At 47.9% G+C, this 18,293-nt stretch overlaps 1 protein-coding gene and 1 long non-coding RNA gene across 2 annotated transcripts in view; one reads left to right on the forward strand and one right to left on the reverse strand.

The window, feature by feature from the left end:
* Positions 1 to 721: 721 nt before the first annotated feature.
* LOC138775019 (uncharacterized) lies at positions 722 to 2,268 on the forward strand. The gene is made up of 3 exons (XR_011360463.1): positions 722 to 934; positions 1,925 to 2,057; positions 2,151 to 2,268. It is a non-coding gene; the product is annotated as an uncharacterized lncRNA (long non-coding RNA).
* A 7,875-nt stretch (positions 2,269 to 10,143) lies between these two features.
* The window catches only part of LOC138775017 (TAF6-like RNA polymerase II p300/CBP-associated factor-associated factor 65 kDa subunit 6L), a gene marked incomplete at its 5' end in the record, with an annotated part of 28,561 nt that continues 20,411 nt past the window's right edge, over positions 10,144 to 18,293 (reverse strand). Inside the window, one exon of the mRNA XM_069955774.1 lies at positions 10,144 to 10,159. Within this exon, the coding sequence (XP_069811875.1) occupies positions 10,144 to 10,159 (16 nt within the window). The remainder of the gene's footprint in view (positions 10,160 to 18,293) is intronic.

Raw genomic sequence — 18,293 nt, forward strand, 5'->3', positions numbered from 1 at the left:
TCCGCTGCGGATCCTTAAAGGGGTTATCCAGTGCTACAAAAACATGGCCACTTTCTGCAGATATAGCACCTCCAGCTTGGGTGGAGTTTTTCAACTTAGTTCCATTGAAATGACTGGAGCTTAATCGCAAACCACACCTGATCTGGAGACAAAAGTGGTGCTGTCTCTGCAGAAAGTGGCCATGTTTTTGAAGCACTGGAAAACCCCTTTGAGGGTATATTCACACGGGCGGGCTCGCAGCAAGATTCTCGCTGCGAGCCCGGCAGGTCCTAGCAGTTCCCATACACTACATACTTGCTGCGGTCTAAACGACCGCAGGTAGTATGTAATTATACCGCCCTTACCCCTTCTGCTCCCCCGCTGTAAGCATACTTTACATGTCCTTGCTGCACGGGTCCGGCGTCCTGCTCTCCTGTCCGGCCAATCAGTGTGTTGCCCCAGCCGCATCCACTGATTGGCCGGGCGGGAGAGCAGGACGCCGGACCCGTGTATGGAATCTCCTTCAAAATCGCAGTTAAGGATCTGCAGCGGATTTTGCAGCAAATTTGCAGCTTGAAATCCACTGCGGATCTGTTATATGTGAACCCACCCTAAAAGCAGGTTTTGATGATTATACAAAACTATGAGACGTGACAAAATGCTCATGTATAACAGAAGAAACCTGCCCTAATATTCCTTTGCACCGCATTACACTTTCTTTCTTTCCTTTTGTCTAGGTCAAGTCTGTGAGTCATGATCTGGAGCAGTTGAGTCGTCTCTTGCAGCTGGTCCGGTCTCTGCTGTCAAATCCCTATTTGTATTTGGGTAGTTATGGATGCAGCCTTATGCAAAGTGTATTGTACTGTGTAACAGAGCCACTTGCCGCATCCATAAACCCCCTCAATGATCACTGGACTTTGAGAGACTATGGAGCAGGAATACTGAGCTGCATATGGTGAGAAATAAAAATGTAAAGAAGTATTTCCATGTGGGTAGGCCTTTAAAGCCTGATAGATGCAAGTCCTGCCTCTGGGACCTGCGGTGCGGCTTCATTCCGGTCGTACTGCGCTATTTGGATCTCACTGTAGGATGTGTTTTCTTTAATGGTCACTGCTGCGTAAATAGTGCAGTGGTACACATTTATGCATTTGTCTTTAAGGTCATTGTGAACTGAGTTAAGAACAAAGCTGTGAACAACTGTGCCAGATTTAAAAATTGAGTACAAATATAGGAAAATACATTAATTATAAGACCATTTTTATACCGCTCAAGAACCTTTAATAGTATGGTGAACAATGGAGGTAAACTGAAAGGCACCAACACAGAGCGATAATCTGCTGAGGGCGATTCGGCAGATCATAGCTCTCTGTTACAAAATCAAAGATCGGCTGATGACGATGATCATTGGCTGATTATGTCTTTTGGGCCTGACCTAAAATTGCCAGTTGCTGATCGAGCATTGTGTAATGTGTAATAGCGATGCACGGCTAAAGAATGTGTAAAAAGATTAATAAAGTTTATACATACCTAAACCCGCTTTCTGGTGCTTCTGCCCGTTTCCCATATCTTCCTGGCTTCTGCTTACTGCTCACAGCCGCCACTGGAACTTCAAAGCCTGTCACTTCAGAGGCTGGCTCTGCAGTTCTCGCAGCAGCTGTGGCACTGGGCAGCGTGATCAGGTATGTATGAATCGTATTATTTTACACTAAAGGCAAGGGCTGCATGGACATCACTAATGATGTCTATGCAGCCCTTGCTGCACGATAGTCAAGCCGTGTAATAGGGTCAGTAAACATGCGCTGATCTAGTAGATCGGCGCTTGTTTACATTAATTATTGGCTGGCTAATACGGCCCTAAATGACTACTTCCATCAACAACAACTGTGTGTATGTAGCTTTTGCTTTGTCTATAAATCCTAGTCGGCTAAAATTTTCTACTCTTCAGGACACATCGGGACTTGGAAGGGTCACTGTATATACAGGTTTTGCAGTCTCTGCAGAAAGTTTTGGGGAACCCAGTCCGCCCGCTCTGTTCCCATTATGGTGCTGTTGTTGGTCTTCATGCCCTAGGCTGGAAGGTAAGTGATTCAGGCGTAGCTTATGATATTTGTATAATATAAAAGTAAGAGAACAAACTAGTCACAGCTTCAACCATATTTTCTGTCATTCAGGCAGTGGAACAAGTGTTGTATCCTTTGCTTCCAACTTACTGGGCTGGACTGCAAACAGTGCTAGATGATCACTCTATGTCCAATGCACAGGTCAAGGCTGATGGTCATAAAGTCTATGGAGCCATCCTGGTAAGTGTACTGTTACTATTGTCTGACTGCTACAATACCGTTCTGCCTTTGGAAAGATGTACGAGCTGTACTACAGTGAAAGGCCTGAGGGGGGCTTTTCTGGACCCCTAGCTGCTTTTTTTTTTTTTTTTAGAAAAGTGTTCATATAAGAATGACATAAATATAAGGCTATGTTCACATTACGTAAGTACTGTAGTAATCACGGCTGTTGTAACAACATAGTGCTGCCTTCTAAGGAATCCCGGACGGAGTTTATACACATAGTATACACTCCGCCCGGATCCCTAGTCAGTTTTCTGCGGCCGGTGTTTTAACGTTGTGTGAACATAGCCTTAAACAGCATGGCAACTGTTTGAGATACTACTTTCAGTTACTTTTTACAGGTGTGTGTATATGTAAAATCCTGTCTAATAGTGAACATCAAACTAATACATAACACACGCAGGTCACCATTTAGAGATTCCCCATCCACCTGGTAGTCCATGGATAAGTATTTACTACAGACAGGGGTGATTCTAGCCTCTCTGCTGCCCGAGGCGAACTAGAATGACGCCCCCCCCCCCCTCCGTCAATCCGCCCACATTATAATCCACTGCTGTCCCCAATAAACATAATGTTTGGTCCCTTTCTGCACAGAGGATGTCAGAGAGGAGGGGGCTGACTTTATAGGAGAGGTCCCAGCAGCACAGAGGATGTCAGGAGAGGAGGGGGCTAATCCTATAGGAGAGGTCCCAGCAGCACAGAGGATGTCAGGAGAGGAGGGGGCTAATCCTATAGGAGAGGTCCCAGCAGCACAGAGGATGTCAGGAGAGGAGGGTGCTAATCCTATAGGAGAAGTCCCAGCAGCACAGAGGATGTCAGGAGAGGAGGGTGCTGATCTTTTAGGAGATGGTCCCCCTCTTCCCCCCTTATAGATGGTCCCCCTCTTCCCCCCCTTATAGATGGTCCCCCCCCCCTTATAGATGGTCCCCCCTTCCCCCTCCCTTATAGATGGTCCCCCTCTCCCCCCTCCCTTATAGATGTCCCCTCTCTCCCCCTCTCCCCCCTCCCTTATAGATGGTCCCCCTCTTTCCCCTCCCTTATAGATGGTCCCCCTCTTCCCTCTCTCCCCCCCCTTATAGATGGTCCCCCTCTCCCCCCCCTTATAGATGGTCCCCCTCTTCCTCTCCCCCCCCTTATAGATGGTCCCCCTCTCCCCCCCTTATAGATGGTCCCCCTCTTCCCCCCCCTTATAGATGGTCCCCTCTCCCTTATAGATGGTCCCCCTCCCCCCCTTATACATGGTCCCCCCTCTCCCCCTCCCTTATAGATGCCCCCTTATAGATGGTCCCCCTCTTTCCCCCTCCCTTATAGATGGTCCCCCTCTCCCCCCCCCCTTATAGACAGTCCCCCTCCCGCCCCTCCCTTATAGATGGTCCCCCTCTCTTTCCCCCCTCCCTTATAGATGGTCCCCCCCTTATAGATGGTCCCCCTCTTTCCCCCCTCCCTTATAGATGGTCCCCTTCCCCCCCTATAGATGGTCCCCCTCTTCCTCTCTCCCCTCCCTTATAGATGGTCCCCCTCTTTCCCCCCTCCCTTATAGATGGTCCCCTTCCCCCCTATAGATGGTCCCCCTCTTCCCTCTCCCCCTCCCTTATAGATGGTCCCCCTCTTTCCCCCTCCCTTATAGATGGTCCCCTTCCCCCCCCTAGATGGTCCCCCTCTTCCTCTCCCCCTCCCTTATAGATGGTCCCCCTCTTTCCCCCCTCCCTTATAGATGGTCCCCTTCCCCCCCCATAGATGGTTCCCCCTCTTCCCTCTCCCCCTCCCTTATAGATGGTCCCCCTCTTTCCCCCCTCCCTTATAGATGGTCCCCTCCCCCCCCTATAGATGGTCCCCCTCTTCCCTCTCCCCCTCCCTTATAGATGGTCCCCCTTATAGATCGTCCCCCTCTTCCCTCTCCCCCTCCCTTATAGATGGTCCCCCCTTATAGATCGTCCCCCTCTTCCCCCCTACCTTATAGATCGTCCCCCTCTTCCCCCCCTACCTTATAGATCGTCCCCCCTCTTTCCCCCCTCCCTTATAGATGGTCCCCTTCCCCCCCTACCTTATAGACGGTCCCCCTCAGCAGATAAAACAAAAACAAAAACAGCACACAACTCACCTGCCATCCGTTCCCCCGTCGAGCCTCTCTGGTCTGGTCCCGGCTGATGTGCGGCTGCCCGGGGTGTCCCGTCCTGTTCCCGCAGCGCGCGCATCAGAGAGCTCCCCGTGTGCCTGTGGCTGTGACTTCCGGCGCACGGGGATCTCTCTGATGCGCGCGCTGCCGGAGACAGGATGGGACACCTCCGGCAGCCGCACATCAGCCGGGGGACTAAGGCTGCATTCCCACGTTCCGTGATCCTGACGGATCACGGACGTGGAATGCATTTACCGGAGTCCCCCCACGCCCGGACGACAGCATCTGTAATGAGATGCTGTGAGCGGGGAGACTGTATTCATAAGCGCCGCGCTGTAGTAACAGCACCGCGCGGCTGATTCATTACAGCGCGGCGCTTATGAATACAGTCTCCCCCGCTCACAGCATCTCATTACAGATGCTGTCCGGGCGCGGGGGGACTCCGGTACATGGTACAATCAGTGGCGGATTATAATGTGGGCGGCCGCCCGAACCGCTCATATTATAATCTGCCACTGAATGCCGCCCCCATGAAGACAGCTGGTGGCGCCGCCTGAGCAGACGACTCAGGTCGCCTCATGATTGCGGCGCCCCTGACTACAGAGTCTACACACACACATTTCTTATGTCTACAGTTGTCATCACATAAAAGTAGTTGAAGCAATAAGTGGAGTTTAATTTTAAATGTCCCAAACTTTTTGGACATAAAATAAACAGCTTTCTCATAAGGTATGATTCCATATAACCACTTCATCTCACAGACAATTTTAATTTTTCCTCCTCGTGTTTAAAAAACACATAGGGGGACATTTATTAAGTCTGGCGTTTTTTTTACGCCGGACTTATAAATGTCCCCGCATCTCCGGCGCTACGGAGATTTATGTAGAGGCGGACTGCCTCTACATAAATCCCGTGCGCGTCGGTGCGCACAGCCGAAAACCTACGCCACCTGAAAGGTGGAGTAGGATTTCGGCGTATCTTTGTGCGGAAAAAATGATAATCGCGCGGACTCTGAGTCCGCGCCCCCGTAACGCCCCCTCCACACCCCCTCCCCGCCCCCGGCGTACTCGGCGGAAAGTGCCGATATGCGAATATTTTATTCACAAATCGGCCATTTGCGAATAAAAAAAATACGCAAATCGGCACTTTCCGCCGAGAATCATCCGTACGCCGGATGATACATGTCGCCCATAGTGCTTTAATTTATTCAGCACATATTTTTTGCAACACCAATTGTGCGTTGTAGTGACATACTTTATGATGGGAAATTAAAAGAAAAGCTATTTTTTTTTATTTTCTGGCGTTTTACGTTTATGCCATGTGCTGTGTGTTATCTATGTTCCTCAAAGCAGTTGGATTACAATGATTTTTGTTTTGATTTATTGCCTTTAAAAAATTAAAACCTTTTTTTTTAAAAAAAACTAAATGTGTTTAAAGTTGCTCTATATAATAATTGCTCTTATTAGGGCTGGGCGTATACCGCAAAATACCGATACCGTCACTGGCGTCGGTTAACCGACTTCAACTTGGCCAGGACGGTATTTGCGGTATTTTTGTATTTCTGTGTCCCTGCGCCCGTCCTGTCAGTGCCCCCCGCACACACACGAGCGGCCCGGCACTAGCGCTGGTATCAGCGGGAGGTGGTGGAGGAGCAGCAGCAGGGTCCAGGTGAGAATGCTCCCCCCTCCCCCCCCCTCCCCCCTCCCCCTCTCCCTCCCCAGCGACCGCTCCCGTCCGGTCCCGCGCACCTGTCCGCCCTACCCACCCGTCCGGTCCGAGGCTCCGTCCCACCGCACCTGTCCTGCCAAAGCGCCCACCACCCGTCCGGTCCGGCGTCCCTGCACACTGAGGTGACTACAGGAAAGCCGCCGCCAAGTGCTGCTGTGACATGGCCGCGCCGGCCGGGCGTGGGGGCGATCGGATCGGACTGGTCCGGGACCACAACACACCCGGCCGGCGAGCGCTGCACATGTTGTCCTGTGTGTGCAGGGACGCGGCCATGTCACAGCAGCACTTGGCAGCGGCTTTCCTGTAGTACAGTACAGGACTGTAACATAGGAGGAATAATGGGCTGCAGCAGGCAGGATAAGTTATAGGAGACATTGCTGTGTGTGGCATCCTGCCTGCTGCAGCCCATTATTCCTCCTATGTTACAGCCCTGTACTGAGGGGACTACAGGTCCCAGCATACACCTCCCTGTGCTCCCTGTACAGTAATACACCCCTATATAGTCATACACCCCAATCCGTCCCCCCCTATATAGTCATACACCCCAATCCGTCCCCCCCTATATAGTCATACACCCCAATCCGTCCCCCCCTATATAGTCATACACCCCCATCCGTCCCCCCCTGTATAGTCATACACCCCTATCCGTCCCCCCCTGTATAGTCATACACCCCTATCCCTATGTGCCCCCCCTGTATAGTCATACACCCCTATCCCCCCCCCCTGTATAGTCATACACCCCTATCCCTATCCCCCCCCCTGTATAGTCATACATCTCTATCCATATGCACTCCCATGTATAGACCCGTACCCCCATCCCTATGTACCTCCTGTATAGTCATACACCCCTATCCCTATGCCCCCCCTGTATAGTCATACACCCCTATCCCTATGTGCCCCCCCTGTATAGTCATACACCCTTATCCCTATGCCCCCCCTGTATAGTCATACATCCCCTATCCCCCCCTGTATAGTCATACATCTCTATCCATATGCACTCCCATGTATAAGACCCGTACCCCCATCCCTATGTACCTCCTGTATAGTAATACACCCCTAGCCACCCCCCCTCCCACCCCCGTATAGTCATACACAACAATCCCTATGTGACCCCCTGTGTATACACATCCTGTAGAGGCTGTATACCTGTATATACATGTCCAGGTCCCCTAATAATGACTAATAATAATGATAATAGGACTAACCACGGGTTGCTGCTCAGTGAGTTCTTTTTTACTTTTTTTAATCAAAATGTCGTCAGTTTGGCACGGCAAGTGGGTGTGGTTTGCAAAAGGGCGTGTCATAATTATCGTTGAATTATCGTTACCGCGGCTACATGTGCGATAAACCGCGATATTGATTTAGGTCAATATCGCCACGCCCAGCCCTAGCTCTTATAATGCTTTATTTTTTGGTCTAAAGGGCTGACTGTCATTTTTTGCGCCATGATCTGTACTTTTTATCGTACCACACTTGCTTATATGTGACATTTTGATCACTTTTTATTCAAGTTTCTCTAGGATGTGATAAAAAATCAGCAATTTTGCGGGTCTTTGTGCTTACACCAAGTACTGTGCGTGATCAGGAATGTAATAATTTAATAGTTCAGGTGAACGCAGCCTCTAACAATCGCTGAATACAGTCGGCCCAACGCGGGCTGCTTGTATAACGGATCGGCTCCCTGTGATCTCGGGGGGGAGGGGGCTGGGGGCGATCCAGCCACTAGACCACCAGTGCCACCTATGAAATGCCATTTAACGGCATTTAAATTATTAAATTGCTAGCACAGAGGATGGCCTGTATCGATCGCCCTGAAGGAGTTAATAGTTGCTTCCACGTAGCAGGGTAGGTTGACGGGTCAATCCGTATCATCGCGGTGGCTTTCTTGGCCATAAACAAAGGAGGAGTGAGGTGAGGCAGGAGAATACAAAACTGTTTAGCCCACTCCTCTTCATCTAAATGACGGGTCTAACAGAATGCAGTTTGATAATGCTGTCATAGTTGAACAACTTTTTTTATCACTCATCACCCTCTGCATCTGTTTCAGGTCTATTGTTTGCACTATGACTCTAAAGTATACTTGCATCTATGTCACAAAGCTTTTTGGTTTCTTTGGCTTTACAATGTTTGCATGTGGCAGAATTAGGTGGGATGTATGAACTCTGCACATCTTGAACTTAAAGGAAACCTTTCACCCCAGCACCTGGGTAGAGCCCTGTACTTACCCCATCCTGCAAGTCCCGCTTCAGAATCCGGTCCCGTCACAGAGAAATCGCCGCCCAGCGGTCTGCACATGTGTTATGTAGGTGACAAGAGATGAGTCCAACGTCCATAGGAAATCACTGCAGTAGTGATTTCCTATGGATGTCGGACTCCTCTCTGGTCATTTACATATTGCGTACGCAGATCGTTGGGCGGTGGGACCAGCTTCTGGAGCGGCACTTCTGCCCTGAGTGCCGGGTGAAAGGTTTCTTTTAACTTTAGGAGGTAATGTGTCCATCCAGGTGCGGATTGGATCTCCTTTTAGCCACAAACAAGAATTTGTAGGCATATTTTACAAAATGTTACACTTTAGGGCTAGGTTCCCACTATGTTAAAATGATGGCCCTCTTCATAACAACATCCATTATTTTTTTTTAATAACGGATGTTATTTGCATAATGAAGGCTGTTTTGAAAGACGGACATTATTTTTAATGCAAACCTAGCTCTTTTAAAACACAGAAAAAAAAGACAAATTTGGTCAGCTCTCCTAGAACACCATTCACACTAGGCAAGAGCAGTTGCTATGGCTTAAATTGCAAACACACAAAAACACAGAAAATGCAACAGCTCACCCCAATAGCAAGATACAGACCCTCTACAGACATGAAAATAGTTAAAAACAACTGCTTTAAAAATACCTACAAAAATAATGAGGCTCTTGGTTACCATTTGCAAACAGTGTAAACCACGATAAAGTGGCCTCATGACGGGGCAGACCTTACACTTTACTATGGTCTCTCCATGGCATGTAATACGCCTATGCTCTGGGCATGCAAGATCCATCTTATACCGGCAAAATTACATCAACTGAGTGGGACGGGTGGAGTGCACGACCCCCTATTTGGAACACAGAAAAAAAAAGACAAATTTAGTCAGCTCTCCTAGAACACCATTCACTAGGCAGGTTGCTATGGCTAAAATTGCAAACACTCAAAAACACAGAAAAATACAACAGCTCACCACAATGGCAAGATACAGACCCACTACAGACATGAAAATAGTTAAAAGCAGCCCCCCACCCAAACTACTGTTTCCCCACTATAGAGGAACTGGTCATCTCTGACCATGTTCCCCTGCTAAGTACTTTTGTAACAGATATGCCTCGTGGTAGTGATTTTCTCTGGAGGTTCCCGATTAGTTGGCTAAGGACGTTGAATTTAAAGTTTTACTCAAAGGCTGGTGGATGGAGTACACTACCCATAATGTGTCCCACGCTGACCACCCCAGTTATTCTGGGATGCATCAAAATCTGTTTTGCGGGGCCGTATTATGGCATATAAATACTCGCTCCAGAAAAAGCTTGCGGTTAACATCAGCAAATATAGCACAGCACTTAGGGAGGCATACACTCACTTTCAGACAGCCCCATCCGAACGAACAAGGAAAAATTGGCAACAGACACGTACTGACTATGAACAATGGATGGAGAGGAAGGAGGCACTGAACAGATCATACTTTGATGCTCTTCTTTTTAGATACTGCAATAAGGCAGGCCGTATCTTGGCCAGATTTGCTAAGGGCCCCCTCCTCTACAACGTATTACAGCACTACAGACACAAGGGAACAATACATAGCCATCCCAAAGAAGTAGTATCTATCCTCCAAGGTTTTTTATCAAATCTCTATACCGATCCCAATCTCGCCCCTGATGGAAACAAGGCCTCCTGGTTGAACTGCAATCTGCCCTCCCTGTCAGAGGAACAAGTTTCCTTTCTTACTCCCCGCTGTCACTAGAAGAATTATCAAGGGTCATTAAACACCTAAAATCTCACAAGGCACCAGGTCCTGATGGATTTTTATAAAATCCTCAACCAGGAAATTTCCCCTACCTTGCTGGCACTCTACAAAACCTATCTAGAAGGCACCCCGATACCTGGCTCATCTAATACAGCACACATTAAGGTGCTTTTAAAACCAGGCAAGGACCCCAAACTGCCGGATCTTATCGCCCTGTATCTTTATTGAACTTAGATTTAAAAATAATCTCTAAGGTTATGGCAAGATCGGTTATCTCTGGTTATGCCGAAACTTATATCAACGCCCAAGTAGGCTTCATTAAGGCAGGGCAGCAGTCATGATTTAAAAAAGTGAATCCATGTGGAGATTTATCAAACATGGTGTAAGGTGAAACTGGCTCAGTTGCCCCTAGCAACCAATCAGATTCCTCCTTTCATTCCTCACAGACTCTTGAGAAATAAAAGGTGGGATCTGATTGGTTGCTAGGGGCAACTGAGCCAGTTTCACTTTACACCATGTTTGATATATCTCCCCCAGTATCTCTGGCTTCCTTTCTCCATCCTTTCCCCTTTTCCGGGAACACGCCAGGGTGCCCGCTGTCCCATTACTTTTCAACTTGGCTATAGAGCCCCTCTCTAGAAGACTGCAAATGGCTTCAGACATAGCGGGAGTGAGATAGGTGCAGGTGAGTACGTGTGGCTCTATTTGCTGACGATCTTCTCGTTTTCCTGGACGACTACATGAGGGACACGGACAAGGTGCTCAGATATTTAGAACAATTTGGTAGTCATTCTGGCTTTAAGTCAATGTTGACAAAAGCGAAATATTGTCCCTGTCCTCCAGTTGTTGGCCGGGTCGGCACCTACCAGAAACCTGTCAGTTAAAGGAGAGTCCGGCCAAAATTAATTTTTGATATGTTTGTTACTTATGAAAAGTTATACAAATTTCTAATGTACATTAATTATGGGAAATGCACATATACTGCTATTTCCCTTGATTTAGTAGATCAGGAAGTGTTAGAAATATCTCTGAAGAAGTGACGTCACGACCCAGGGTGTAATTCCTATGGAGTGTCCAGCAGGGGGCGCTCTCTATATAGAAGTCTATGGGACTTTATTGTTTCTATGGGTTTCTATGTAATGTAATGTAATGTAGTGTACAGTGCTTTATTGAATGAATACATCTATGGAATACTTTGGGGAGCAAGTATTTGCAAATGTATTCATTCAATACATTCAATACACAGTAAGCCTGCCGATCCGCCGAATTTCCGCCGCATTCCCGCCGATCCGCCACACGCTGATCCGCCGCATTCCCGCCGATCCGGACCATATACATTGAACTACAGCTCCCATCATCTGCTTCTAGTATGAACAGGTGATGGAGCTGTAGTTGGGTAATGGATATGACATGCCGCCGGGCGCAGGGGGGAGCCGCTCAGTACACAGGAGCGCTCCCCCTCCTCCTCCTCCTTCCGTGATAACTTCCGCCTATACCAATGCTGACTCCCTGCCTGGCCGCCGCTCTCCGCTCACATAACCCTCCCGGCATCACGCGACTCCGGATGCATCGGGAGCCGGTATGTATGGAGTGGGAGAGCGGAGAGCGGCGGCCAGGCAGGGAGTCAGCATTGGTATAGGCGGAAGTTATCACGGAAGGAGGAGGAGGGGGAGAGCTGCTGTGTACTGAGCGGCTCCCCCCTGCGCCCGGCGGCATGTCATATCCATTACCCAGCTACAGCTCCCATCACCTGTTCATACTAGAAGCAGATGATGGGAGCTGTAGTTCAATGTATATGGTCCGGATCGGCGGGAATGCGGCGGATCAGCGTGTGGCGGATCGGCGGGAATGCGGCGGAAATTCGGCGGATCGGCAGGCTTACTGTGTATTGAATGTATTGAATGAATACATTTATGCAATACTTGCATTGCTCCCAAAGTATTCCATAGATGTATTCATTCAATAAAGCACTGTACACTACATTACATTACATTACATAGAAACCCATAGAAACAATAAAGTCCCATAGACTTCTATATAGAGAGCGCCCCCTGCTGGACACTCCATAGGAATTACACCCTGGGTCGTGACGTCACTTCTTCAGAGATATTTCTAACACTTCCTGATCTACTAAATCAGGGAATAGCAGTATATGTGCATTTCCCATAATTAATGTACATTAGAAATTTGTATAACTTTTCATAAGTAACAACATATCAAAAATTAATTTTGGCCGGACTTCTCCTTTAACTGACAGGTTTCTGGTAGGTGCCGACCCGGCCAACAACCTGGAGGACAGGGACAATATTTCGCTTTTGTCAACATTGACTTTAAAGCCAGAATGACTACCAAATTGTTCTAAATATCTGAGCACCTTGTCCGTGTCCCTCATGTAGTCGTCCAGGAAAACGAGAAGATCGTCAGCAAATAAGAGCCACACGTACCTCACCTGCACCTATCCTCACTCCCGCTATGTCTGAAGCCATTTGCAGTCTTCTAGAGAGGGGCTCTATAGCCAAGTTGAAAAGTAATGGGACAGCGGGCACCCCTGGCGTGTTCCCCGGAAAAGGGGAAAGGATGGAGAAAGGAAGCCAGAGATACTGGGGGAGATATATCAAACATGGTGTAAAGTGAAACTGGCTCAGTTGCCCCTAGCAACCAATCAGATCCCACCTTTTATTTTCTCAAGAGTCTGTGAGGAATGAAAGGAGGAATCTGATTGGTTGCTAGGGGCAACTGAGCCAGTTTCACCTTACACCATGTTTGATAAATCTCCCACATGGATTCACTTTTTTTAAATTCATGACTGCTGCCCTGCCCTTAATGAAGCCTACTTGGGCTGTTGATATAAGTTCCGGCATAACCAGAGATAACCGATCTGCCATAACCTTAGAGATTATTTTTAAATCTAAGTTCAATAAAGATACAGGGCGATAAGATCCCGGCAGTTTGGGGTCCTTGCCTGGTTTTAAAAGCACCTTAATGTGTGCTGTATTAGATGAGCCAGGTATCGGGTGCCTTCTAGATAGGTTTTGTAGAGTGCCAGCAAGGTAGGGGAAATTTCCTGGTTGAGGATTTTATAAAAATCCATCAGGACCTGGTGCCTTGTGAGATTTTAGGTGTTTAATGACCCTTGATAATTCTTCTAGTGACAGCGGGGAGTTAAGAAAGGAAACTTGTTCCTCTGACAGGGAGGGCAGATTGCAGTTCAACCAGGAGGCCTTGTTCCCATCAGGGGAGAGTTGGGATCGGTATAGAGATTTTGATAAAAACCTTGGAGGATAGATACTACTTCTTTGGGATGGCTATGTATTGTTCCCCTTGTGTCTTGTAGTGCTGTAATACGTTGTAGAGGAAGGGGGCCCTTAGCAATCTGGCCAAGATACGGCCTGCCTTATTGCAGTATCTAAAAGAAGCATCAAAGTATGATCTGTTCAGTGCCTCCTTCCTCTCCATCCATTGTTCATAGTCAGTACGTGTCTGTTGCCAATTTTTCCTTGTTCGTTCGGATGGGGCTGTCTGAAAGTGAGTGTATGCCTCCCTAAGTGCTGTGCTATATTTGCTGATGTTAACCGCAAGCTTTTTCTGGAGCGAGTATTTATATGCCATAATACGGCCCGCAAAACAGATTTGATGCATCCCAGAATAACTGGGTTTGGTCAGCGTGGACACATTATGGTAGTGTACTCCATCCACCAGCCTTTGAGTAAACTTTAAATTCAACGTCCTTAGCCAACCTAATCGGGAACCTCCAGAGAAAATCACTACCGAGGCATATCTGTTACAAAAGTACTTAGCAGGGGAACATGGTCAGAGATGACCAGTTCCTCTATAGTGTGGAACAGTAGTTTTGGGTGGGGGGCTGCTTTTAACTATTTTCATGTCTGTAGTGGGTCTGTATCTTGCCATTGTGGTGAGCTGTTGTATTTTTCTGTGTTTTTGAGTGTTTGCAATTTTAGCCATAGCAACCTGCCTAGTGAATGGTGTTCTAGGAGAGCTGACTAAATTTGTCTTTTTTTTTTCTGTGTTCCAAATAGGGGTCGTGCACTCCACCCGTCCCACTCAGTTGATGTAATTTTGCCGGTATAAGATGGATCTTGCATGCCCAGAGCATAGGCGTATTACATGCCATGGAGAGACCATAGTAAAGTGTAAGGTCTGCCCCGTCATGAGGCCACTTTATCGTGGTTTACACTGTTTGCAAATGGTAACCAAGAGCCTCATTATTTTTTGTAGGTATTTTTTAAAGCAGTTGTTTTTAACTATTTTCATGTCTGTAGAGGGTCTGTATCTTGCTATTGGGGTGAGCTGTTGCATTTTTTCTGTGTTTTTGTGTGTTTTGCAATTTAAGCCATAGCAACCTGCTCTTGCCTAGTGTGAATGTGTTTCTAGGAGAGCTGACCAAATTTGTCTTTTTTTTCTGTGTTTAAAAGAGCTAGGTTTGCATTAAAATAATGTCCGTCTTTCAAAACAGCCGTCATTATGCAAATAACATCCGTTATTAAAAAAATAATGGATGTTGTTATGAAAGAGGGCCATCATTTTAACATAGTGGGAACCTAGCCCTAAAGTGTAACATTTTGTAAAATATGCCTACAAATTCTTGTTTGTGGCTAAAAGGAGATCCAATCCGCACCTGGATGGACACATTACCTCCTTAAAGTTAAAAGAAACCTTTCACCCCGGCACTCAGGGCAGAAGTGCCGCTCCAGAAGCTGGTCCCCACCGCCCAACGATCTGCGTACGCAATATGTAAATGACCAGAGAGGAGTCCGACATCCATAGGAAATCACTACTGCAGTGATTTCCTATGGACGTTGGACTCATCTCTTGTCACCTACATAACACATGTGCAGACCGCTGGGCGGCGATTTCTCTGTGACGGACCGGATTCTGAAGCGGGACTTGCAGGATGGGGTAAGTATCCAGGGCTCTACCCCAGGTGCTGGGGTGAAAGGTTTCCTTTAAGTTCAAGATGTGCAGAGTTCATACATCCCACCTAATTCTGTCCACATGCAAACATGTAAAGCCAAAGAAACCAAAAGCTTTGTGACATAGATGCAAGTATACTTTAGAGTCATAGTGCAAACAATAGACCTGAACAGATGCAGAGGGTGATGAGTGATAAAAAAAGTTGTTCAACTATTGACAGCATTATCAAACTGCATTCTGTTAGACCCGTCATTTAGATGAAGAGGAGTGGGCTAAACAGTTTGTATTCTCCTGCCTCACCTCACCTCCTCCTTTGTTTATGGCCAAGAAAGCCACCGCGATGATACGGATTGACCCGTCAACCTACCCTTGCTACGTGGAAGCAACTATAACTCCTTCAGGGCGATCCGATACCAGGCCATCCTCTGTGCTAGCAATTTAATAATTTAAATGCCGTTAAATGGCATTTCATAGGTGGCACTGGTGGTCTAGTGGCTGGATCGCCCCCAGCCCCCTCCCCCCGAGATCACAGGGAGCCGATCCGTTATACAAGCAGCCCGCGTTGGGCCGACTGTATTCAGCGATTGTTAGAGGCTGCGTTCACCTGAACTATTAAATTATTACATTCCTGATCACGCACAGTACTTGGTGTAAGCACAAAGACCCGCAAAATTGCTGATTTTTTATCACATCCTAGAGAAACTTGAATAAAAAGTGATCAAAATGTCACATATAAGCAAGTGTGGTACCGATAAAAGTACAGATCATGGCGCAAAAATGACAGTCAGCCCTTTAGACCAAAAAATAAAAGCATTATAAGAGCTAGGGCTGGGCGATATTGACCTAAATCAATATCGCGGTTTATCGCACATGTAGCCGCGGTAACGATAATTCAACGATAATTATGACACGCCCCTTTTTGCAAACCACACCCACTTGCCGTGCCAACTGACGACATTTTGATTAAAAAAAGTAAAAAAGAACTCACTGAGCAGCAACCCGTGTTAGTCTATTATCATTATATTAGTCATTATTAGGGGACCTGGACATGTATATACAGGTATACAGCCTCTACAGGATGTGTATACACAGGGGGTCACATAGGGATTGTTGTGTATGACTATACGGGGGTGGGAGGGGGGGGTGGCTAGGGGTGTATTACTATAGGAGGTACATAGGGATGGGGGTACGGGTCTATACATGGGAGTGCATATGGATAGAGATGTATGACTATACAGGGGGGATAGGGGATGTATGACTATACAGGGGGGGCATAGGGATAAGGGTGTATGACTATACAGGGGGGGCACATAGGGATAGGGGTGTATGACTATACAGGGGGGGCATAGGGATAGGGGTGTATGACTATACAGGAGGTACATAGGGATGGGGGTACGGGTCTATACATGGGAGTGCATATGGATAGAGATGTATGACTATACAGGGGGGGGGATAGGGATAGGGTGTATGACTATACAGGGGGGGGGGATAGGGGTGTATGACTATACAGGGGGGGCACATAGGGATAGGGTGTATGACTATACAGGGGGGGACGGATAGGGGTGTATGACTATACAGGGGGGGACGGATAGGGGTGTATGACTATACAGGGGGGACGGATTGGGGTGTATGACTATATAGGGGGGACGGATTGGGGTGTATGACTATATAGGGGGGACGGATTGGGGTGTATGACTATATAGGGGTGTATTACTGTACAGGGAGCACAGGGAGGTGTATGCTGGGACCTGTAGTCCCCTCAGTACAGGGCTGTAACATAGGAGGAATAATGGGCTGCAGCAGGCAGGATGCCACACACAGCAATGTCTCCTATAACTTATCCTGCCTGCTGCAGCCCATTATTCCTCCTATGTTACAGTCCTGTACTGTACTACAGGAAAGCCGCTGCCAAGTGCTGCTGTGACATGGCCGCGTCCCTGCACACACAGGACAACATGTGCAGCGCTCGCCGGCCGGTGTGTGTGTGTCCCGGACCAGTCCGATCCGATCGCCCCCACGCCCGGCCGGCGCGGCCATGTCACAGCAGCACTTGGCGGCGGCTTTCCTGTAGTCACCTCAGTGTGCAGGGACGCCGGACCGGACGGGTGGTGGGCGCTTTGGCAGGACAGGTGCGGTGGGACGGAGCCTCGGACCGGACGGGTGGGTAGGGCGGACAGGTGCGCGGACCGGACGGGCGGTCGCTTGGGGAGGGGAGGGGGGAGGGGGGAGGGGAGGGGAGGGGGGAGCATTCTCACCTGGACCCTGCTGCTGCTCCTCCACCACCTCCCGCTGATACCAGCGCTAGTGCCGGGCCGCTCGTGTGTGTGCGGGGGGCACTGACAGGACGGGCGCAGGGACACAGAAATACAAAAATACCGCAAATACCGTCCTGGCCAAGTTGAAGTCGTTAACCGACGCCAGTGACGGTATCGGTATTTTTGCGGTATACCGCCCAGCCCTAATAAGAGCAATTATTATTATAGAGCAACTTTAAACACATTTAGTTTTTTTTAAAAAAAAGGTTTTAATTTTTTAAAGGCAATAAATCAAAACAAAATATCATTGTAATCCAACTGCTTTGAGGAACATAGATAACACACAGCACATGGCATAAACGTAAAACGCCCAGAAAATAAAAAAAAATAGCTTTTCTTTTTATTTCCCATCATAAAGTATGTCACTACAACGCACAATTGGTGTTGCAAAAAATATGTGCTGAATAAATTAAAGCACTATGGGCGACATGTATCATCCGGCGTACGGATGATTCTCGGCGGAAAGTGCCGATTTGCGTATTTTTTTATTCGCAAATGGCCGATTTGTGATAAAATATTCGCATATCGGCACTTTCCGCCGAGTACGCCGGGGGCGGGAGGGGGTGTGGAGGGGGCGTTACGGGGGGCGCGGACTCAGAGTCCGCGCGATTTATCATTTTTTTTTCCGCACAAAGATACGCCGAAATCCTACTCCACCTTTCAGGTGGCGTAGGTTTTCGGCTGTGCGCACCGACGCGCACGGGATTTATGTAGAGGCAGTCCGCCTCTACATAAATCTCCGTAGCGCCGGAGATGCGGGGACATTTATAAGTCCGGCGTAAAAAACGCCAGACTTAATAAATGTCCCCCTATGTGTTTTTTAACACGAGGAGGAAAAATTAAAATTGTCTGTGAGATGAAGTGGTTATATGGAATCATA

Source organism: Dendropsophus ebraccatus, unplaced genomic scaffold, assembly GCF_027789765.1.
Source record: "Dendropsophus ebraccatus isolate aDenEbr1 unplaced genomic scaffold, aDenEbr1.pat pat_scaffold_1252_ctg1, whole genome shotgun sequence".
Classification (NCBI taxonomy): Eukaryota; Metazoa; Chordata; class Amphibia; order Anura; family Hylidae; genus Dendropsophus; species Dendropsophus ebraccatus.